The 25049-nt window shown below is 38.5% G+C and overlaps 3 protein-coding genes across 9 annotated transcripts; 2 read left to right on the top strand and 1 right to left on the bottom strand.

The window, feature by feature from the left end:
- The first annotated feature begins 313 nt into the window (after positions 1-313).
- LOC133864507 (protein DWD HYPERSENSITIVE TO UV-B 1-like) lies at positions 314-6883 on the top strand. Its single transcript, XM_062300860.1, has 10 exons — positions 314-532; positions 1292-1358; positions 2598-2851; positions 3031-3643; positions 3768-4415; positions 4878-5318; positions 5640-5834; positions 5939-5995; positions 6306-6368; positions 6461-6883. Exons 1-10 carry the CDS (start codon positions 507-509, stop codon positions 6542-6544), a joined length of 2448 nt encoding a protein of 815 aa, XP_062156844.1. The 5' UTR covers positions 314-506; the 3' UTR covers positions 6545-6883.
- A 1591-nt stretch (positions 6884-8474) lies between these two features.
- On the top strand, positions 8475-9172 carry LOC133864384 (peamaclein-like). Its single transcript, XM_062300707.1, has 2 exons — positions 8475-8780; positions 8877-9172. Exons 1-2 carry the CDS (start codon positions 8672-8674, stop codon positions 9059-9061), a joined length of 294 nt encoding a protein of 97 aa, XP_062156691.1. The 5' UTR covers positions 8475-8671; the 3' UTR covers positions 9062-9172.
- Positions 9173-9782: 610 nt separating this feature from the next.
- Positions 9783-24023, bottom strand: LOC133864382 (U-box domain-containing protein 4). Of its 7 annotated transcripts, none has more exons than XM_062300705.1 (6): positions 23874-24023; positions 19957-20137; positions 13766-14046; positions 12471-12587; positions 10257-12320; positions 9783-10177 (listed from the first exon to the last, which is right to left on the bottom strand). In XM_062300705.1, exons 3-6 carry the CDS (start codon positions 14039-14041, stop codon positions 10118-10120), a joined length of 2517 nt encoding a protein of 838 aa, XP_062156689.1. In that variant the 5' UTR covers positions 14042-14046; positions 19957-20137; positions 23874-24023; the 3' UTR covers positions 9783-10117. The 7 variants fall into 7 exon arrangements, with proteins under 7 accessions (XP_062156689.1, XP_062156687.1, XP_062156685.1 ...); XM_062300703.1 differs by having other exon boundaries at positions 19941-20137; XM_062300701.1 differs by having other exon boundaries at positions 19841-20137.
- Positions 24024-25049: the final 1026 nt, after the last annotated feature.

The raw sequence follows: 25049 nt of genomic DNA on the forward strand, positions 1-25049 counted from the left end.
AAAATTTTAAAAAAATGAACCACTATAATAGATAAAAATGATTTTTAACTATTTTGGTGATTAAAATTTAACGGAAAATGCTATGAAGTATGAACTACGTACCAGAAAGTCAATAAAAGAAACGTTTTTATCACATGGAATCGACGTGACAAAAATGTCGCTTTTAGGGAGGGAGAGAGAGGGGCCGCTGGACCCCGATAGGAGCATTCAGCCATTAGAGCGATGTGCGAAGCGCCAATACCCGATACGAAACAAAATACTACGTAGTAAAACAGAGGTGATTTGAACACCTGTGCTTATATCCCTATATTTGACATGTGGTTCTGAGAACCCATTTCGCTTATACTGTAATATATACTGTACACTACATACTCTCCCCCCACATCGCTACAGATATTTCCAACTTTCCCAAAGTCTTCGTCTATGCCAAAGCTCCACCTTTTGCTGATATAGTGAAGACCTATTCGAGTAGAGGAAGTAGAGGAAGAAGAGAACCCCCCATTTCCATGAAAATTTCCAGATTAGAAGCTCGGTATCTGTGTGTGTGTGTGTGTGTGTGTGTGTGTGTGTGTATCTGTGTGTGTGTGTTCTGGGGGAGGGGGAGTGTTTATTTTTGTTCTGGTGCAATATATGGAAGTTGGTGTCAAAGTTGGGGTGTGAATTGGTAGTTGTTAGGAGATTGTTTTAGTAAATATTCTCGGGAACGTGTAATGAACTGTGTGATAATGTGGAATTGTTCAGACAAAGCTATAACTTAGCATTTCATGTTTAGATTTTTAGAAACTAGAACATTGAAAAAAGAAGAAGCTACTTACCTGTATACAAATTTCAAGGAAGCTCCTTTTTATTTTATGTTTTCTTTCAAAACTATTTTCTTTTTCCAAGTTTTGGGTTCTTTTTTTTTTTTCTGTTCGTTAAGTCACTTGATTTACACCTTACTACCTTAGCATAAGGATTTAAAGGAAGCATTCTTCCTTCACTCGGAAAAGATATATCTTTCTTTTTTCTTTTTCCTTTTATTTATTTATTTTCTTTTTTAATTTGGAAATTGCTATTAACTAACTCTTAATTTTCTTGTACTGAATTGATGGTAGACTATATTTTTTCTTAGCTTGGAAGCCAATTCCCCTAAAATTGAACATTGCCAGAAGTTCATTTAATGGAATACACGGCTAAACAATGTTGCTTGATGCTCTGTTTTATTCGTATAAAGGTTTTTTTTTTTTTTAACAGTCCAGTGTTGTTTATTATCTTAATGCTCTAGTAACTCCCTTTTTTTTTTGGGTGCTAGCTATCTTGATTCTTGCCAGAAGCATGAGGTGCTACCCAACTCTGCAGTGCTATCCTTGTTTTCTAAGGTCCTTTTTAAATAAAACTCGTACTTCCTTTAAATCATCATTGATCGTGTAAATATTTCACAGCTTTCTTAGCTTAATTTTCTGCTTGTTATACTTTTGTATATGCATATGTGAGTGTGTGATGTAGTAGACCCCCATAACAAATGTGCACCAAATGACGTGCTACCCAACTCTGCAGTGCTATCCTTGTTTTCTAAGGTCCTTTTTGAATAAAACTCGTACTTCCTTTAAATCACCATTGATCGTGTAAATATTTCATAGCTTTCTTAGCTTAATATTCTGCTTGTTATACTTTTGTTTATGCATATGTGAGTGTGTGATGTAGCAGACCCCCATAAAAAATGTGCACCAAATGCACCATTCTAGAATCGAGGCAAAATGCACCGATTACAACCAGGTTCGGACAGGTTGCAAACTGATCGAAACTAGGTTTGAATGGGGTTGCAAACGTGACAATTTGAGCCGAGGCAAAATGCCCCGTTTGCAATCAGGTTCAAACTACTTGCAAACACAACAATTTGAATTGAGGCAGAATGCCCCGATCGCAATCAGGTTCGAACAGGGTTGTAGACGTGACATTTTGGGAAATCCACTCGATATGCAACATATGTTTCAAAAGGAAATGATCACCGATTTCTTTTCAGACTTTCCAACTTTAGATGATTTTATTGCATTTGAGATTTAGTCTTTGTAATGTTTCCTTCTTAGATGATTTACTTGCCTTTTAAGTTTTACTTTAGGTGATCTCGGTTAATGTTATACGAAGACTATGGATGTATTGATAGGACAACTTTGAGAATGAAATATTGAATAGAGTAATGATTCTTGCACAACTCTTACACAATTTTTGCACAACTCTAACTAATTTTTTTTTATGATCAAACATTAAATTTATTCTCCTACATGTGGGTCATAAATATTCAATGGTTGAACTTATAAAAAAGTTGTTAGAGTTGTGCAAGAAACATTACTCTGTTGAATAATAGTGAAAGTTTCAGTTTCTTTTGTGTTTCTAAGCTATTTGTTAGCTTGTTAAGTTTCTAGAATTGAAGTCGTCGAACTTCTTTTCTTTTTTTATTGCTTCCTCTTTTCTTTTTCTTTTTTTATTGCTTCCTCTCCGTCAGTGTGGGTGTGTGTAAAAATCTGTAAAGCTTGTATGCAAATACCCAACCCTTTCTTAGCTTGCAGCAGCATAGTGTACTTACTATAAGGATAACCTCTTGTTTCATTATCATTCAGGGCAATATCCAAAACTCACTCCATGAGAAGTGTACTGTAGTGGTTTCATTAGACCAGCTAAAGGATGCTGATATCTCCCCACTGATCGATGTATTTATGGCAAGCGACTGTTCTGACATTGATGCAGTTGACATACTTCATGAATCACATTGTGTCTTGAGTAAAGAAAATATTACAGCTTTGTTGCGTGTGATCAATCTAAAGCTCCGTATCGTCGATCTCCTGGATATGTCATTGAAGAAGGACGTGGTGTGGTCTGTATTAGTAATATTCTATGAATTCATTAGTGTTTTGTACTCATTTACTCACCCTGACTCTAAGAAAGCTTAACAGTCAAGGCCGTACAGCTCTCTATCCATTGAAAAATAGATAAATAAGGTCTTACATATTTAATGAAGCGTTTTACTTATGTATCCATTTGGGTTTTCTCCAGGGATGTTTGCGATGATGGCTTGGCTTGTGAAGTCTTGAATTTGAGGTCTCTCCACATCCAAAAACTCAACATGGTTGGAATATATATGCAGTTACACACCCTTAATCTGGATTTTTGTACTTCACTCACCGGCTTACAGAAGGACTGTTTTTCTTGCATGCCAAATCTGATGCGACTCTCAATGTGTGAGACAAGAGTTGCTAATCTCTGGACAACTACTGCTGCACTATTAAAACTCCCTTCTTTGGTGGAATTACGGTTCCAAAATTGTTTATGTTGCAAGGACACTGGAGCATGTCCTGCATCATCTGGTGAGAAAACTAATTTTCGTTTTTGTGAGAGAACTGGTTCAGCTCAGTTGAATATGAGTTATAACAGAGAGACACCATCTACTGATAAAGGAGATGCTACATATGTTTTTAGGACAAAAGAAGCAGTCAGGAACTTGCTTGCTCTTGATGATTCAGAAATAACTTGTGAGACCCAGAGCGGACCTGATAATTTTTCAGAGAATAGGGAAGTAAAACTTTCAAGTTACCTAAAAGAAATGTGTTTGTTGGAACTATCATCTACTATTCCTGATTTGAATGGACAGACCAAAATGCAAAATAAGGTAAGAGTAGGATATACTTTTGGATTGACATAATTGACAATTCCAAAAGGGAAAGTTTACAAATCTAATTTATTCTTGATGAATTTGTTAGCCTATGTAACAGGTTTCTTTTGGCAAATTGTAGATTCAAGACAAAGATGAATTTACTCTGAGATTTCATAAGCAGCTCTTGACAAATGGCACCATGTCATTAACCATGTATAATTCTCATAATCCTTCACCCATATGCTTTGAGAAACATTATAGGGACTACATGATTGCTTCATTGCCTCGTTTAGAAGTTTTAGACAATATCCCTATCAGAAAGATTGACAGGGAAACGGCCAAGTCAATCTCTTCAAAATACTATGAATACTTACCTTATACACGAAAGCTCAAGGAAAGTGTTGTTCATGTTTTGGATAAGCGTGAAATGGGAACAAGTGGTATTTACTTTCAAAAACCTTTCAAGCCAAAACAGCTATTTCCTTATAGAAATGGTCAACATTTTTTCTCAAGATCCCTTAGTGCTGCCAAACTTGGGTCTTCTGCTTGGCCACTCCTACAGCCGGTGTTTAACTTTAGCCACACATTTAAAGAAGAAAGCAAGAGGCTTCGTCCGAGGCAGTTTGAGTATCATCCATCAAACTCTAGTCTTATGGCTTTTGGAACTCTGGATGGTGAAGTAGTTGTTATCAACCATGAAAGCGGAAAGACTGTAAGCTATATCCCATCCATAGGAGCAATGAACAGCGTTTTGGGGCTGTCTTGGCTCAAGAAGCATCCATCCAAGGTATGCACTTTCCTTACAGCACTATATGCTCTTAAGTGTACTGTGAGTTAGCGGTATTAGTGAAAACAGCATCTTGCTTTTTAGATTTAAGTCATTTATGTTGATGACATTTTCTGGTGTATAATCGGATACTAATATATGAGAATGCATGATGCTTCCTCTCTAGATTTGCCATAGAGTTTGTCACAAAGACCTTTCTAATTTATGAGCTAATTTGAGATACCAAGATATTTAACGGCACCATGTTGTGTATCAAGTGGGCATGCATATCCTGGAAGATTGTCAAATGGGACTGATCAGAGGTCAATCCATGGCCAACCAATGTGCTTGGTTGGCATGCTCATATACGTATATAATTGACATATTAGTAGCCAGTAAGCGTACACAGGGTTGGAAACTTTTCAGTTACTTTAAACATCTGCCTTTTCTCTGACTTCTTTTCCATTTGTGATGAACAATCAGCTTCTTGCCGGTTCTGATAATGGTTCGTTGAGGTTGTTTGACATCAATCATATGCCACCAAAAGTTGCAGATCTCTGTTGCTATTCTGCTACCGTAACCTTTGATGCTTTTGAGCAATTGACTTCTCTTCATGTCAATTCAACGGATGATCAGTTTCTTGCTAGTGGATACTCAAAAGATGTTGCTCTATATGACATCAGCAGTGGAAAACGTTTGCAACTATTTACTAATATGCACCAAGAACCGATCAATGTTGTTAAGTTTGCACACCATTCCCCTTTTCTATTTGCTACTTCATCATTTGACAAGGATGTCAAGATGTGGGATTTGAGACAGAACCCAGTGCGGCCTTGCTATACAGCTTCAAGCTCAAGGGGAAACGTGATGGTTTGCTTTTCTCCTGATGACCTCTATTTGCTTGTTTCAGCTGTTGACAATGAGGTAAACCTTCCTAGGAGTATACGCGAAATTAAGTGGATAAATTTTGATGACTCGTGCATATGGTCTCCACTATCCTGATTAAAAGGGTCTACTCAAATCAATATAGTCATCCCATTTTTAGGTTAGCAATTCTATTAGGTCAAAATTTGACCTGGGTGAGCTTAGAGATGTTGATGTTCTCAACATATTGCCATGTGCCATGTCATAGTTTAAGGTCTGCTACTTCGGCAGTTAGGCTGTCAGCTTGCCTTTTAGCGATTACAAATTTATGTTGTTTCTTTGTGGGTTTAAAATGGAGGCTAACAGTTTAAGGGATGCCAGGTTAAACAACTTCTGGCAGCAGACGGGAGGCTTTACCTAAATTTTGAGATAGCTTCAACAGGAAGTGCTCATAATTATACACGTTCCTATTACTTGAATGGAAGGGACTATATTATCAGTGGGAGCTGTGATGAACATGTTGTTCGCATCTGCTGTGCTCAAACTGGAAGACGACTTAGGGATGTCTGTTTGGAGGTACAACGAAATTTGTAATTTTCACCTATGGAGCATTTCCGCAACTGCTTCATAACTTTTTTTATGGCCTAGGTATTTGACATGTCTGGTGCTTCCCTTTGCAGGATAAGGAATCAGGAAATTCTCTGTTTGTACAATCCTTAAGGGGCGATCCTTATAGGGTAAGTCTTTTGCAGATATGGTGCATAATAACTTTTCTACTTAACGTTTCCCATCAGCAGTTGTTCTCTTTAGCATATTCAAAGGACCAAATTCAGTTACCAGCTGTATATTATAGCTAGTTGTTCATCTGATCCTGATAATATCATCTGGAAATTCTCCCTCTTCTTGATCTCCATACTAGAATGGCTTATGAACTCCCACAAAATGAGAAAAAAGTAGTTATCAGAAAAGTTTGAGCTTCATTAAGATTATTCACAACGTATATGCTGCAGTTAAGCTATACATGTTTACTTGTGTTCCCCAAAACAGGAATTTCACATGAGTATCTTAGCAGCCCCTGTGCGTCCAAGCTCAAAGTGGGAGATTATCAAGGTAATATATGTGTGCACTGGTTCTTCATGTTGTTGATGGTGCATGCGAAAAGCCCACAAGTGGAGTGGCTAAAACCAGTGAGATTCATGCAGGTCAATTTGCTTGCTTCCAGTTGCGATGCTGAAGAATATTCTTATGGCCAACGTTGCAGTCCTTTCTACGGTCTAGGAGGATGATGTATATATCTTTGTCATGTGCCATTCAAACCATAATTCACGTTTATATGCCTATATGTACGAGGAGCCATGTTGTTGTAGCCATGCTTCCTTATGTACTGCTGCATGTCCTTGTTAATCTGCCAGAACGCCTAATAGCCTAATTCACATGTTGTAAATCTCATAACTTTTTGGTTAATTATAAGTTCCACACTTGTAAATAAATACTGATTTAATCGGATGGTTCCCCTTCAAGCTTTATGCAGAGACCATACCGGACTCAAAATGAGTCCATATATTGTTTATTGTAGGGTCTAAATAGAGTTTGTCTTCTGAGAAAGCAAATTCGCCATTTCCTTAGATTTTCTGCCCTCCCATTTGACCTTATTATGCAGGGGGACAGGTACCCCCCGTCCCTCTCTCTCTCTCTCTCTCTCTCTCTCTCTCTCTCTCTCTCTCTCACATGCATGCACGTGCGGATGCACAAAGGCGATTAACAAACTCTTTAATATTTCGAAGATTCCCTGTCTCTGTCCTCTCTTAAGTATTCATATTTTTCTCCGAGCTGGAAAGGGACTGAGTTTAGTATACAACAAGTGCTTATGGGTGAGACCGAGGAAGCTACAGAGTATAGAGCTTGTAGTCTTTCCAAGGACGGAAACGGAAAGGCCGGTGATCTCTAATTTTACAGCGCAAGAGTAATCAAGATATTAATTAAAAAGAAAATCTGTAGTGTACAGAGACTAAACTTCCATGGTTAAGTAGTGTGAATATGTCCTTGGGTGAGGAAATTAAGAAGTATCTTACATTCTTAGCTCCCATTTTCTACTTGGAAATTCAATCTTACATTAGGTGACACTGATTTATGCTTAAAGGAGAAGATATTAAGATGGCATAAAATGTGGTGCTAGCGTACTTTAACATAGAGGACTAGCGCAAAGATGGCAAGAATTGACATGATTAAACGTAATTGGGGCTATAACGTGTTGTGTGCAGTAAAACGGACATAATTTTTGTGGTATCGGAGTTGCACATATGATCCCAATTCAGAAAGCTTATTTTTGTGCGAGTAATGCAACAGTTCCCAACGTTACGACATATCAATCTACTCTTCCTGCTCTAAAGGCTTGTATTTCTCATGACCCTCGCAATGTTTTGACAACCGGTTGGTCCACCAACATCTTTGTTTGCATTTGAGTTAGTATCACTTATGATTCTAGCTATCATCGACTCACCACCTTGAACCTTTCTTACTTGGGCCTTGAAAGCACCATTTCTCCCCACATTGGCGAACAAGCTAGTTCATTTCCAGCCCTAATTGCACCTTTTCTTTTGAGCTAAAACTCCAATTTGATTTGTGAGTAGGGTATTGGTAATTGGTATCCCCTCACCATTTATTTGCACAATCTATCCATTTGCTCAACTATTCTTCATTAAGTTTAGGCGTGTTGACTTTTTTGCACCAACTATCTGTCCAAGACCATTCTGGAAAAGCTTTTGGCGGTTGACAATTTATCAGGTTCAAACTTTGATTTAAAAGGGTCTTTAGAATGAATTGATTTCAACTTTAATATTTTTAATTATTTTTTAAAAAAACTTTATCCCTTAATCTTGCTCCATGTGAAATGAAATTTTGGCTCTGCCACGCTTTATAGCTCTATCCTAAGATTTGTAGAGCGTCAAATACTCGGGGCCCTCATTATTACTTTTGGAAACTGAAAAAAAAAAAAAAAAAATGGTACTTAAACACACATTAACCAAAACAAGTTTTTTTCTCTTTGTTGACCCTACCCTACTTAAGAAGCTTCAGTTAAGCTTCTGCGTAGCATAAACCTGGTTGGACAGCATAAACTGACAATGAGGCAAGTAGACCGCATGTTCTCCCAACTCATCAAGTCTGTATTAAAGGCTGTAAATCATTCTCAGTGTTTTCTTTCATGGATTCCTTCATGCTCTGTCTCTCTGAATTTTCACGTAAACCTCCACTTTCTAAAAGACTACCGATTATATAAATACCCACGTAAACTTTACGATGCTCTATAGCCTCCTCAGTCCTCAGGTCTATCACACTATTCACAAGTGGTCTCTAGCCTTTTCAACGCTCCATTTTGATCTCTCTCTTCCCTACTACTATCAACAAACAGTGAAATGAAGCCTACCCTTTCAACTTTGCTACTTGTTTCAATGCTTCTGAGCTCCTCTTTCCTTCAGTTCGCCATGGCTGATCCCACCACCATGGCTGCTGCTCCAATTCCAAGTAATTAAGTTCCTTTGGCACCGGTGCTTAAGATAGTGGTTTTTTTTGGCATATTTGTAGGCTGATTGGTCTTTTTGCATATTTGTTTTTCGCAAGGTTTTTGCGACTCCAAATGCGGCGCGAGGTGCGCAAATGCGGGAGTGAAGGACCGGTGCTTGAGATACTGTGGAATCTGCTGTCAACAGTGCAAGTGTGTTCCTCCAGGGACATACGGAAACAAGTCTGAATGCCCCTGCTACAGAGACATGTTGAACTCCAAGGGCCAGTCTAAATGCCCTTGATTGCTTTCATCACTTATGCATTGGTTTTTGTACTACTTGGCAGCTTTGGTTGGCATTATGTATGCACTTTTCTTGCTTTGCTTCTATGCAATTCACATTTATTAAAACTCACTCTGGTGCTCGGTCCCTGCATCTCAACAGAACTTGAAATAATAACAAACTCGACCAAATCTAATCTTGATCATTAAATGGTTCTTATCAATTTAAAGTGAAATGAAGAGAATCCTGATCCGTCATTGTCTTATGTGCATCATTATAAGTAATTGCATTGGCGCGCTCATGTACACCGCAATGCAATTTCTCTATGTGAGATAAAAGGCTGATAATTATCTTAAACTTATTGTACTAGTGCTCTTCTAGACTGCAATTATAAGGGAAATCTTGGCATCAGCTCCAAAGTGAGACGGCACCAGCACAGGCACGGGCACGGGCACCATCTCTTTTGAGTAAATATAGAGATAAAGCTGAGTGGAAGCAGGTTTAGCAGCCAAGGAACCAGCAAAAGAGGGTTAATTTTTCCATTGAAATGCACCTAAACTGAGCTACTAAATAGGGTAAACAAAAGGCACTAATTTGGCAATCAAACTGTTTTACAAAACAAAAGCTTTATTTATCTGCAAAGATAACTAACGTGCAAAGAATAACCAGCAGCCTACACTAAACAACATTTTGAAATTCAATGAAACACTACTGAAAAAAAAAACAAATATGCACAAGAGAAAGATGCAAACGAGGCCACGAAATTAATTAAATAAAACTGATTATTTGTCTCTCACCATCTTGCCCAGGCTTACTGCAACTTAACTCTCAACCTGTATAAAATTTTCTTCCCACATTCACATGTTTCACATGTAGATGTATTTCACAAGAGGACTCTTAATAAAATCCTCCATAAATCATAATTTTTTCTTTTCTTTTCTTTTCCCTCTACAATACAAGTAAAATCCAAGCAACAACACCTTCACATGCATTATTTGCACCAAGAAATGTACACACGCCATCTTTAAAACTTGACACAAGAACTTGGGTATGAAACCGAAGGTTGTGCTTCCAAAATCAGCCCCTCCCAGCATTACCATGCCTGTGGGTTCTAAAGTAGCTAAGAAGCGCCTGTGCCTGCAAGTAACAAAAAATTCGTCAATTGGTCTTCTACATAAAATTAACAAAAACTGCAACATAATAAGCAGGTATATACCTTTTCTTTGGCCCTTGGGGTGCCTGACTGTGACAATGCCACCAGTGGTGGGACAGCTCCTTCTTGGAGCACCATAGTGCAAAATCTACTACTGTTAGTACATAGATGTAAAAGAGCAGCAGCTGCATTCTCCCTTCCTCTTGCAGAACCCAACTCAACAACCTCTACCAGAACAGGGATCCCACCCTCCTGACCAATAGCAACTCGTCCCTCAGGAATGGTAGCCAGATTTGCCAAAACAGCTACTGCCTTGTCAACCATTCCGGCAGCTGGGTCCATCAACTCCACAAGGTGCTTTACGGCACCAGCTTGCACGATACGGGCCTTGTTTTCATGAAATATTGATAAATTAAACAAAGCTGTGGCTGCATCTTTCTTCCCCCTAGGGGTCCCATTCCCTAATAAATCAACCAGAGGCCCAATTGCACCAGACCTTCCAATCCTGATTTTGTTATCTTCAATCACTGACAGGCTAAAGAGAGTGGCAGCTGAGTTCTCCCTCGCCTCAGGACTCCCTGTCTGAAGAACATGAATCAGAGGTACAATTGCATCAGCATTGGCAATTGCCGTTTTGTTGTTATCATTGATTGATAAGTTAAGAAGCGCCGTAACAGCATTTTCCTGAATCCTTGTGTCTGTTGAGCAGAGCAAATTGACCAACACGCCAATGGCCCCACAGTTAGCAATTACAATCCGATTATCCATGTTGTGTTTGGCAAGTAACCGGAGCTCAGCTGTCGCATCTCTTTGAGTATCCAGTGAAGTGCTCTTCAAGTCATCAACCACCTTCCGCACTATAGTTTCGAGGCCAGAAAGATCAGCTCTTGTTTCAATAACAGGAGAAGAAACCAACCTTGGAACATACCTCTCTGATGGTCGCCGCCATATTGTTTGGCTTCGAGACCTTGTTTCCAACAATCTGGGAGAGAACTCAGGTTCTCTCTGTGGCGAGGTCAAGGCAGCAGCATGTGGCTCTGCTCTCACCTCTCCTGACACATCACTGCTGTAGCCAGTCATATTGGCTGATATATGCGAAGCTTCATCAGCATCTCCTGGTGTTCTTTGAGAAAAATTTGTACCAGAAAGAACGCTGGAGGCAGAGGCAGTTCTATTATGGCTCTGTGATGACTCTTCATCCCCAATAGCACTAGAAAATTCATTTCCAGATGGTGATGCAGTGGGTTGGCCAACTGAATCCATACTCCGTTCTTCCGAGTTAGCAGACCTGTCTTCAGAACTTGTTAGTGATATTCTTGCAATATCCAAATCCTGCCCATTGTCGGCTACAGCAGTCATGGAACCCTCTGATGAAGAGCGAGGGTGCAATGGAGAAGTTCCCTCTCGACGGATTCCGGCAGAAGAATTCAAGTTCGTACCAGGTGAACCCATAGAGCGACTTGACTCAAGCGATATTGGTTGGTTGCCCCTGGAATGAGGAAAAACAGCAGACTCCCTGGTTGCACCAGGCTCTGGGTGCCCAAGAAGGGGCAATGGTTGGTTTAAGCTCGTAGACCTCATGGGATCGGGCAACTTCACATTGTTTGACTCACACCAGTTTGCAATTAGTGCCTTTACAGTGTAATTCGTTATTAGATTGGTATGAGCCAGCGTCTGCCGCGTCTTAGGACAGACTGTGAGGCCCAGATCAATCCATTTCTTGATGAAAGCCCGCTCATAGGTTTGCCCTGAAGACACAATCACCGGATCTGTCATCAGCTCGAGAGAGAGAGGACAGCAGAAATCAGGAGGTATCTGAACCGGGCTACAGTTCTGAGATTGCTTTGTCGTTGTAAGGCGATCATGCATGCAATTTACAAAAGTAATCATTTTATCAATATATTCAGCTTCCCCTGTCTTTTCGGCTTGTTCAGCATTCTCCTTCAACTTTTCAAGGGCAACAGCTTCAATGAGGATCTCCTGGTTTGACCTCAAGCTCAGGCTCTCTGCAATTTTCACCAGGATCTCTGAGCTGGGTCCAACACCCTCCATTTGATCCCTTATAGCTTCTTTAATAATAGATGACATTTGTTCGTATCCCTTAGGCTTAATTTTCTGTACACAGTGCTGCAATTGAACATGCTGAGTATTAGACATCATAAAAGAATTTAGTTCATACAAGTTCCCAACTCTGGCAATGTAACTTAGTGGGTCAACCGCAAAAACTGTGGGCTATGTCTATCTGTAACACTATGAAAAACAGCTGATAATGATTACCTCAAGAGATGCTGAACTCAATTCGTCAGGGAGCTGTTCATGTGAAGCTTTCAACAGCTGGAAAATGTCAAGCCCAGAAGTCCTAGTCTTTGATATAAATGATTCACTTCGCCGAACCTATAGATCATGCAAAAGAAAAAGACGTTTACAGAAGTTTTATCAATCACCAAAACATATATAAAAGATTTTATACCTCAAGCATTCAATGCCACATAAAAAGATTAGAAGTGCACAATTTTATGGAACTTCTATTTTAATTTTAATTTTTCCAGTACTTGATCATACTGTAGAATTACAGGCGAAGCTGGATGTGGGAATCTGGACTGCCCATAATTTCAATTATTTTCCTTTTGGAGAGATCCTTTAAAACTGAGTAAATTCCTCTAGAAATTTCAAAATGAAAGTATTCATAAAAGAAAAAATGCATCAGAGAACCCTGAGAAGGCCTTAAGAAATGGAAGATAAAAGGGAAGTTTTATAAACTAGAAGATAGAACACAGGCATGTGCCGACTCTCATTCTTCCCCGCTGTCACGCATAAACATGCACTAAAAGCAACCCAATTCACCACCACATCTTTCACTACCCCTTCACCACCATCATCATTGCTGTCATCATCAAAAACCCACAAAACTGCCCATCGAATGCTTCTGCCCATGCCGTCACCTCCAGCAACATTAATGCCCCACCACTATCAAAGGCCACCTTCACCAGCATTACTATCACAGGCTGCAGCACCTTCTCAGAAGCATCAATTCATTTTCTCCAACCAATCTACTACACCTTCTCCCGAGATTATAAGTCCCCAGTGGGAACTACAGCCTATTTGAGAGAATGGACAACTGGACTGACAAATAGAGATAAAGTGAAGGATTACAGCACAAGAAATTACATATACTTCCGTGGCCAGAATAGCTGTGTACCGTTATAACCAAGTTACCCCTAAAAGCATATTGAGGAAATATATCAATTTTAACAGAAACTATAAGGTATACTAATCATGAATTAACAGAAACTATAAGGTATACTAATCATGAATAAGACAACTTTTCTGTATTTGTGGATTTATGTTCTTCTTTTAGTTATCAATGAGGACTCTCTTTGTATACATCCTGTGTACTAGGCTTGCGCTCCTCTGCGCTTATTAATAATATGCATTACTTATCAAAAATATGAATCATGAATAAGACAACTCATACATGGCCAGAATAGTTAGTTCTCTTAAAATTGGTGATCAAGATCGTATCATCTAAGTCATAAAATACACCTGATTATATTGCTGTAATTGGAACTTACAAAATAAAGTTTGCTCGATAATGATTGCCAGTTTTCAAAGAGCTCTCTCAATTCTTCAACAGAATGACTTAGTTCTTCAAATGCCTTGATAAGCACTTCATCAGAAGCTATTTCAGAATCAACAATCACATCAAGTATTGGCTTCAACAACTTCAATATTTCTTCTGCCTTTTGATAATACTTCAGAACTGGTTCCGAGTTTATATTGTCACAAGATGATAAATGGAAAAATGAGGAGATGTTATTAAGAAGGGCTTTTAACAACGATATCTCCATCACACCTGTATCAATAACGGAATTAGAAATGGTTACTCCACTCTACCTTGTCAGCATGACATGCAATAAAAGTTCTACTACAATAAATTACATACATTTATTAAGAAGCAAAAATATGTATAAAAGCCCTTCCTTTCAGTTAATCTGTAGAGACAAAAGGCAAAAAGAGTGCCACAATATGAGGCTTATTTTATTGCCTTAAACATTGAGGCAGATGGTTATGGAATTTATGCTTGAGATGTAATCCTTAAGCAAAAAATCAACTTAATAGAATACGGTGGGTGGGAAGGAGGTAGAACTAATTAATGTAACTTATTTAGAGCAAGCATTCTTCAAAGTCTTCAATGTCACATTTTTTTTTTTTTTTTTTGAAGATTTGAAGGGGGGAGGGGAGGACTGCCCATGGCATGCCAAAGTTCCCCAAAAAATTTTAACACCATAATATTAATGCAAGTGAAACGATCCTGTCACAGGGAAGACACAAATTATATTTAACTTAAAAAAAATGATGGTAAATAATATTACTTAATTATTATTTTTCCCAATAAGCACATTTTACTTGATTAACTCATGAACCTCACACTTCATTTGTTTATGGGGGAAGGTGATGCCATTAGGTCCAAAGACCACAGGCACAAACACAAATAATATATATATATATATATATATATATATATATATATATATATAAGTAAATTTAGTCTTATTGAAAGCGTAAGGCGCCCCTGAGTACACTGGACAGGAAATACCTAACTAGAAAAGGAAAAAGAAACAAGAAAATCAGCAAAATTGATAGATAAAGGGTACAAAAAAGCCATCGACCAGAAATACAAAGTATGGAGAAACGACTCTAACACCTCCTCTAGGGAGCTCTCTAGGTTCTCAAAACACCTAAGGTTTCTTTCTCTCCAAATACACCAAAAAATGCAGATAGGCACCATCTTCCATATTGTAGCACTCCTTGATCTTCCAAACTTCCACCAACAGGCAACTAGGTCTAGCACTCTCCTAGGCATGACCCAAGAAATACCAAAGTGATAGAAGATGTTGTTCCACAGAGCGGAAGCCACATCACAATGCAGAAGAATATGGTCCACTGATTCCACATCTCGCTTGCATAGGCATCTTATATATATATAAGTAAAAGAAATGATATGTATTTAAAAAAAATTACACAGAAAGTAAACTAATTGGATCACCCCCCCCCCCCCCCCCCCCCCAGATTTTTATTTTTATTTAAAAAAAAAAAAGAATAACAGTGCAAGATCTGAAGTTGAGAAAATCTATAAAATCAAAGAAAAGAAACTGAGCCAAATGAAGAGTGGACTGAGACCCATCTGAAGAAAACTTTTAAGAGTATTCCACATAATTTTCCCCATGGATTTCTCCACACCGTCAAAACCCATCATGTTTCTTCTAACCAAATGCCCCACATATGGCATGAAGGGATTGCTCTCCAAGCCACTAGGCTGCCCCCAACCCCAACTTCAAGCCCCATGAAGCTAATAATTCAGTGACTATTTTGGGCATGACCCACCGTGCTCCAAACAACAAAAAAGCCACATATAGATCATGAGCAACAGTACAGTGGAGGATGATTTCTGCTACAGTGAGAGGAGGACTATTATCTGGATTCACCTTCTGTTTGCGGATGATACTTTGATTTTCGGTAGGGATGACCTAGATCATCTACGTCATCTGTGGTGCTTGTTTTTATGTTTTGAAGTTGTCCCAGGCTTGAAGGTTAATTTGGCTACGTTGGAATTAGTTCCTGTGGGTGATGTTGCTGATGTGGATGAGTTGGCAAGTACCATGGGTTGTGGAGTTTCCCTTTTGCCTTTAAAGTATCTTGGTTAATAAGGCCAAGTCTATTTGAAATGGCGTTATTGAAAAGATAGAGCGTCGGTTGGTGTAACAACTTGGTCCCAGCTGAGTAGCCTAAATAGAGTGGGTAACTTAACAAAAAAAATTTATAAAGACATTTATGGGTGCTAAGTTACTATGTGAAACTAAACTTTATAAGTGATTCTAGGAAAACTCTAAATTGATTAGTCCTTTTGAGATGATAGCGCAGATGTAGCTAATGTTTTTCTCTGGGTCATTACAAGTCCGGTGGAAGAACTTGGTTTTTTATCCCCCTCTCTTAGCCATAACGCCTTCGAATTTTGCCTCCAACACAACTTTTCCAAAGGAGTAGTCTTTTCCAACTCCATTGTAACCACATCCTTCCTCAATTTCTCTTCCCCAAACAAAGGCCTCTGCTTCTCAGCCACATCTAGGCCTTGTGGCTCATCAAGAAGAGCCCTTATTATCTTTTCAACGTTACCAAACTCCAATTCATTCCACTTCTTTTAAGTCGACTTTCAGAGCTTTAAACTTCTGAGCTAAGCAAAAATTAGGGCACCCTTGGAAGCTCCACCAGTGTCTCACCTTCTCAACAAATCCATCAATTTTCAACCACATGTTTTCAATTTTAAAGTCAATTCTACCCTTTGAAAATCACCGCAGTCATGAAGTAGAGGGAAATGATATGAAAGAAGTCTGGGTAACCTATTCTAAACAACGTCCGGAAAGTGAACCTCCCAATTAGGAGAAATGAGAAACCCATCAATTCTAGACCATAAGGGGGAGTCTCGATTGTTAGACCAAGTGTGAAACTTCCACCCCAAAGAGGTAAATCCATAAGACCTTGCTCAAAGATAAAGTCTGAAAATTCTTCCATAGAGGGAGAGAAATTAGCCCTCGATCTCTCACTAGGGAAACAAAAGATGTTAAAATCACCCCCAATACACCAAGGGGTATCCCACCACAAAATCAGACCTGCTAGTTCCTCCCATAGCAACCGACGGTCAACATCTGAATTGGGCCCATCGACACTAGCGAAAGCCGACTCAAACTGGTCAATAACACTTCTGAATTTACAAGCCACCAAAAAATTACACGCAGTTCAATCTTTTCCACTACTAATATGTAACACAATCTCTAGCTAGTAGTGAAGATAAAATTAACATGTGTATCAATTGTAACCAGCTAGTATGTGCATGCATATTTGCAGAGTGGACAACTTATCAGGAGCACTATGACCAGAAATTAACTGGTAAATAAGTTCAATTCTTGAAGGGATGAATCAACCAAAATGCAGCACTTCCACGGCAAAGATATGTCATACAGAAGAGGGGAGAGAGAGAGAGAGAGATTAACTTAATGGAAAAAAGGAATAATCAAGCTGGTTGAAAAACTCCAAGAGCAACATCTATAAAAGCTAAGTTTATCAAACAAATGTCCTCTTGGCTTAGTGATGCAAGTTAAGCATTGTTAGACTCAAGTTAAATGATGTCATGACCTCAAAACTCCTTAAGCGTTAAGTGATGGCTCATCTAGTGCATTGATTCACATGGATTCTGTGTGGTTCAGGTTCTTTTACCATTTCCCCAAAAATTAGAATAAACACTAGGCTTATAAAAGTTATGTCTCTTTTAAACAAACAATGCATAAGTACCATACTAGAATAAGAGAATTCAACCCAATAACGGATTTTTTTTTTTTTTATAAGCAATCAATATATCATTAAAAGCGTTAAATACCCCGTGTACACATGAAGTACCATGTACACAAAAAGTATATAAGAGAAGCCACCTAACTAGTAGGGGCACAAAGAACAAGAAAATCATGATAACTAATCACTAAAGGAGAGACATAAGTAGCTGTCCAAAGATACAAAGTGTTGAAAAATAAAGACTTCATTTCGTCTAAAGTTCTTTCGTGGTCCTCAAAATTTTTATCATTTCTTTCCATCCATAGACACCACAAAAGGCATGAAGGCACCATCTTCCACACAATTGCACTCCGAGTGTTGCTGACAGTCCACTAATAGTTTTGCTCCTTGAGGATTCAGGTTTGAGGGCTTGGTATTTGAGGGATTGTTGGGTTTTTTTTCTTGTTGTAGGTAGCTTTGGTTATTACTGTGTATACTTCCTATGTATTTGGGGGCGCCTTATACTTTTTTATAAAATTTTATTAATTAAAAAAATAAATAACCTAAGACAATCCAAATCGACCGAGGAAAACATTTCAAATGGCCCCAAACAACCTCATAATAAAGAAGAAGAAATATGGTCCACAGATTCCCCATTCATTTTTGATACGTTCAAATTTTCCTAGGGCTAGGTGGCACTACTGTAGCCACCAAGCAACCCCAAGCCGGCTGGAATAAGGAGTTTAATTCTCCATATTTTATTTCTTTAAGTATTTAGTTTAATAAGGAATGTATTTTCCATTAGTTATTTCCTTCGGAGTTTATTTTCCTACATTGTGATATGACGGCTAGACCTAATGGTTATGTCTTATGACCTAGCCGTCATCTATTTAAGTGTAATCCTACTCAATGAATAAGCATGCTGAATATTATGAAAACCTAAACCTTTGTGGTTGTTTTAGAGATCAAGGCTCTCTCGAAGTAACTATTGGAGATCACGGCTCTCTTGAAGTAGCCATTGGAGATCACGGCTCTCTTGAAGTAGCCATTGGAGATCACGGCTCTCTCGAAGTAGCTATTGGAGATCACGGCTCTCTTGAAGTAGCCATTGGAGATCACGGCTCTCTCGAAGTAGCCTTTATCCCTTTTCTTTGTTCTTTTTACTATTTGATTGCATCAATTTTGCACATACAACACTTATCAACCACAATGATGCGTCACTTCCATATATTATCCATAGTACGAATCTTTTCTAAGGCCGTAGACCACACAAAAAGGCCACCCTGAACGAAACCTTAGTCCGCCAAACACTCTTCCACTCTTCCAAGGACAACGGGAACCATCATGACAACCTATGACATTGCAGAAGGATTTAACACCAAACAACCCTCTTTTAAAAGGGACCCACCACAACTTGTCTTCCTCTTCCCGTCTCATTCTCACTAAATACAATATCTCAGAGAACGAAACATAGGCATCCCACCTCCCAATCACGAGCCGCTCTAACAAAGCTCACGTTCTACTAAATGACACCTCCAAAAAATTTCAAGTGAGCTGCAAGAGAAGCATTCTTTCCACAAGCAATACCAAATAAAACTGGAAAGACATCCTTAAGGGCCATATCCCCAAACCAAATATCATACTAGAATCTAACCTTGGAGCTATCTTCCACCTCAAATCTGGTGTAACTACAAAACTTCCCCCAACCCCTCCTAATATTATTCCATAAACCCACCCCATATGCCCCAACAGGCTCACTAGAACACTATCCTCCCCATCAGTTTCCATATTTAGAGCCCACCACCATTTTCCACCAAACCTTCTTCTCAAACCCGTAGCCCTAGAGCTATTTACCTAAGAGATCATGATTGAACCTCAACAAGTTCCTAATCCCCAACCCTCCCTCAAAGATTAGCGTGCAAACCTTGGGCCAACTCACCAAATGATATTTGAACTCTTCACCTAACCCACCCCATAAGAAGTCACATTGGAGCTTCTCAATACGGTTTACAACACTCATAGGGAGAGGAAAGAGGGTCATGAAGTACGTAGGTAAGTTGGATAGGGTGCTCTTAATAAGGATAATCCTACCACCTTTAGACAAATACAAAAGAGAATAACGGAATTAAATCAACTCAAACAACAAAAGAGATGCTTAACAAAGCCTGCGGACCTTCCAATGGTCCTTGGAATCTCCTGCCCCATAAGTAAAGGGTGGAGAGTGAAGTCATAAGATCTATCCTGTGTGGCATGTGTATTTACCTACAGCAAAATATATATATATATAAAGGTCTTTGAATCCATCCACCAGTTTGAAGAAATACCAACAGAAACAACTCTACCATGCCTCTGAATATCTGATCCACCAGTCTGAAGAATTAATAGTAGCCACATATGTCAGGATGAGACGAGAAAGAAATGTACCTTTCTCACAACAAACCTGTAATTTCAAAAACCAAAATAATCTTTCTCACACTGCTGATCCTTACGAAACCATATTAATCCATATAAATGAAGATTGCACTTTCAAGCAGACATAGACAAAACCCATGCACACTAACTGTTAGGAGATCAGATCAACGTAAAGCATCTTTGATCCAAAGTCATCCAGGTAGCAAACCCTGTACAGAACCAAAAAATTTGTTTATGAATTCTAACTATCATAGAGTTAATAATATACAGGTAATTAATTGCTAATTTATAACTTTAAACCTTCAAAATAGAGCTAGCTAAATGCTAATGCAGCAAATCCTTCCCTTAATTATGGGCATTAGCCAAAAAATTCCCCCCCCCCCCCCCCCCCCCCCCCCACCACCAAAAAAAAAAACACAAAAAATTATGTAGATAAGAGTGGACAGAGAACGAATTCATCTGACTAGGAAAAAAAAAGGCAAATGGAGGAGAAATCCTACTGTCAAAAATTCCTAATCATCCCGCTGCATCTCCAAGTACTTATACAGCATCATTTTTTTTTTTGATAAGTAAAGTATATTCAAAAGGCGCAAAGGGGCACAACCCATAGTACACAGGACGTATACAAGAAGCCCCTAATTCAAAGAAAAAAGAGAGCACCTATCTATAAATTCAAAAAAAGAACACTCATGCATAAGCTGAAATTTTTCTCTCCACATAAACATCGTTTGTAGCATCATTCTCTTCAAGTTCATCAAATCAATCTCACAATCTTCAAAACAGCGTGCGTTTCGTTCCCTCCAAACACACCACATCAAACACAATGGCGCCATGCGCCAAATCGGTATCAGAGTCTGATTACCCTTTTGCCCCCTCCAACTCCCCAACATATCTTTCACCGACCGCGGCATTACCCACTCCACCCCAAACATTTGCAGTATCGTCCTCCACAATTCTGTAGCCACCATACAATGCAAAAACAAATGGTTAATGGACTCTCCAGAACTCTTACACATAAAGCACCACTCCATCACAATAATGTTTCTCTTTCGTAAATTATCCAAGGTTAATATTTTCCCTAACGTTGCCGTCCAAACAAAGAAAGCCACTCTCGGGGGGACCTTAACTTGCCAAATACTTTTCCACGGAAAGGAAAACTGAATAGGACTAGATAAGACCTTATAGTAAGACTTCACCTCAAAAGAATTCTTTCGCGCAGGATTCCAACACATCTTATCCTCTCCCTCATTTCTAATTTTAAGAGTGTACAACATCTCAAAAAATCTACTAACCGCTTCGACCTCCCAATCATGAACTGGGCGAGAAAACAGAATATTCCATAGAATTGTGCCATTTTGTTTTTGCATATTCTCCTCCACCCAAGCATCATTGCCTCTAGCAATGAGAAACAATTCTGGAAAAAGAATCTTCAAAGGGATCTCCCCACACCACAAATCATGCCAAAACCGAACTTTCGAACCATTCCCTATCTCATATCTTACATGAGCTGCAAAAGCATCCCATCCCCTCCTAATACTCTTCCAAACACCAAACCCATAACAACCCCCAACCTCCTTAGAGCACCAACCACCCCTCATACTTCCATATTTGAAGTCCACCACCATCCTCCAAAGAGCATCCCTCTCCATAACCATTTACCCATCAAGGCTTTATTGAACATAACCATATTTCTCACCCCTAGCCCCCCCGAAACCTTAGAAGAACAACTCGTATGCCAATTAACCAAATGAAATTTAAATTCATTTCCAATACCGCCCCACAGGAAATCTCTCTGAAGTTTTTCCAAATGATTAGCCACCCCCACTGGAATAGGGAAAAGAGATAGAAAATACGTAGGTAAACTTGAAAGAGTGCTATTAATCAACGTTAACCTCCCACCTTTAGATAAACACAACCTCTTCCACCCCGCTAATCTAGCTTCCATCTTCTCAATAATGCTATTCCACATATGCGCGTCTTTATACTTAGCACCCAACGGAAGACCCAAATATTTTATCGGAAGGGAGGCCACACCACACCCAAGAATACTAGCCAATTCCTCCACATCCCCTACCTCACCTACCGGAACCATCTCAGATTTAGACAAATTAATTCTCAATCCCGAAGCTGCTTCAAAACAAAGCAACAAACACCTCAAATCTCGGATCTGGTCAGCAATAGGATCACAGAAGATCAACGTATCATCTGCAAATAATAAATGGGAAACCATCATCGCATCTTGCGTGCTCGATCCCACTGAAAACCCCAATAGGCGCCCACTATCCACCGTCGCATATATCATCCGATTGAACGCCTCCATCACCAACACAAACAGAAGCGGAGACAAAGGATCCCCTTGTCGAAAACCCCGTGAGCTACGGAAAAACCCTGAAGGCGACCCATTGATATTTATGGAAAAACAAACAGTGGAAATACAATGAGCAATCCAGCCATTTGATTCTCATAGTTTGGATTATTTTTATGGTCAAGTATTCACATTCCTCTTTACCATGTCTAATTTTTTTAATGGGAGAATACTATGTTCCTTCTGCTTACTAATGCATTGGTAAGGTCACCCAATTTAGAGTTAAGAAACTAATCCAAAACTAAAAAGGTTTCAAAGCGAATTAAGCATAGAAAATGGGACATGAAAATTTTAGTTCCTGCTATTTGTCAGCAATATGATATTCTTCTCTAAGTGGATAGGTCATACCTCTAATGCTACCGTAATTTACTTCAACTTTCCAGTCTACACCACAAACAACTTATGTTACAAGGTTCAAACTAAAACAAAAAACAAAAAGGAAAAGAAATGAGCAATAAGATGGGTTCTTGCTAATTGTTTGTCAAACCATAATCAACCCATTCCTTAAATTTTCACATTAAACCATCCCACATAATCTAAGTGTCAGAAAATAAGTTTTAAAGTACTTATAAAAAACCAAAATTCTCATACATTAAAAAACTTGGTATGCTAAGAGAAATTAACATAAGAAGCGTAACCCTTTACCAGAAGGGGGCCCTAACCCCAATCAATTGATTATCAAAATTTTGCAAGCTTCTAACAAGCATAGATCACACTATCGAGTATATAAGTTCTCCTTTACACATTCAGAGCTTATTCGTTGAGATTCTATGCTAAATCAAAGAAATTATGGAATTTTCAAATCCACAATTGCCACAAACTCTCTCCTAAAAGCAGGAAACCTGCTATCAAAAGCAAAACTACGATTGCAAAATGAGAATAGTTTTGTTGTTCCTAACAACTTCTACTTAGTTTCATAAAAGCTTCCACCAATCTTCCCATAACAGTCAAGCAAATTGGTAAGAACTTATTCGAATTCATACTTCCAAGCTCAAATGCATTCCACCGTGGCATAGAGCCATACCCCATAACTATTCAAACACCCTTGTAAACTTTCCCATTTCTAAACCAAATTTCCCATACCCACCTCCTCCCATAATGGCTTGCCCGAATCAGGAACAATGTTATCAGCTACCTCAATTTATATAAGCTAGGATACAAAGCACTAATACCAAAAACCTACTCAATCAATAGAAATAATTTCCAATACCATAACCAGCCCAGATATCAACTCAGGTCGTATATAGCTACAACAGCAAATTCAAAACTCACAGCCACTAAGGAGAAAATATAAACACATGCACACAAACACATATGATGCATCAATTAAACGAAAAAAAAAAATGACAAAAACAAAAACGAGAGGCTTCCCAATCCAAGACACAACCTTCAAATTTTGCCCGACCGGACTTGAAACATGCTTCAATCCCAAAAAAAAACAAAGACAAAAGGGATTCGATAAAATTCTGAGCCCCAAATGCAGGTACCAGGGTTTCAGAAGCGGCCAATTAAACAAGGAGAAAATTCAAAACCCTAGGCTAGTTGGATCAAGCCGAAGAGGCTGAAAGAGAAAATTGTACCTGAATGCCAGCGAAGATGAGAGCTCCGGTTGTTTGTTTGTTTGTTCAATTTCGCTCTCTCTCTCTCTCTCTCTCTCTCTCTCAAACGCACAGATTTCGCCAATTCTCTGCTGGTTTTTTGATCCGTTTTTTTCTTTCAGTCTTACTTTTAATTTTTCTACTATATTTTTATTTTATGATTTTTATATGTTGTTGGGAGAGGGGTAGTAACGTACAGCGGGAGTGAGGGACATTCTCGTCATTCACTCCGTATTTATGTATTATCATAAACACTTACGAATTAAATGCCAAAGTCCCGTTTATTTATGTGGATTGACTGGGTATTGTGGGATTCAATGGGTAGCCGCCAAAAGGGCCGTTAAGGAAGTTTCTTTGGATAAATATGTTTTACTTTTCTTTTCTTTTTTCTTTTTAATATATATTTTTACCTTCTTTTGGAAAATACGAGGCATAATTTTTATTATAATTTCCTTATAAATATAAAAAAAATTTGTATTAATGAGAACCTAATCATGTGTTATATAATTAATGTTTTTTTTTTTTAATGTTTTTGTTCATTTTCAACACACATGAATTAAGAATATATAATAAAGTTGTAGAGTTTCCATAATTTTAATATTATGAAATTCCTTGAATCAATCATTAAAGTTGGTCTGCAAGCCTTTTTATTAAGCAGCATCAATGTCATTCAAAATTCTCACTAGTAATAATTTTATGATTATTGGAGAAAAGGACGACAGAAATTTTTTTTTACCTTCTTTGAATGGGGTACCCACGCAATTCACAATCCAACGAGCGTTTTGGATTTTTATGCCTTTGAAAATCCAGTTTGACCAAAAAGTAGGAGATTCTCCTAAGCTGCCGGAGAATGTGGAAAATGGGGAAGTTCTCGGAATCTCTTCCCAAATGCAAGAGCCATTCAAAACCTTATTCTTTTCTTTGATTTTCTAATCGATCATGTTAGGTGGTTAATTTATAGGATTAGGTTCTTAATAGATTTCAAATGAAAGAACCAAGAAAAGGAGTTGTCACTTGGAAAGAAATCGCTAGAAATCTTTATTCCTTAAACTTAACCATGGTTAAAAAAAAAATTGTTTGACTTAAAACCTCAGTAAGATGTTAACACGTATCTTAAAGTTGTAAAAAAGTTAATTAAGGAATTGTGAGTGTAGCATT

The sequence above is a fragment of the Alnus glutinosa genome, chromosome 3 (assembly GCF_958979055.1).
Source record: "Alnus glutinosa chromosome 3, dhAlnGlut1.1, whole genome shotgun sequence".
NCBI lineage: Eukaryota > Viridiplantae > Streptophyta > Magnoliopsida > Fagales > Betulaceae > Alnus > Alnus glutinosa.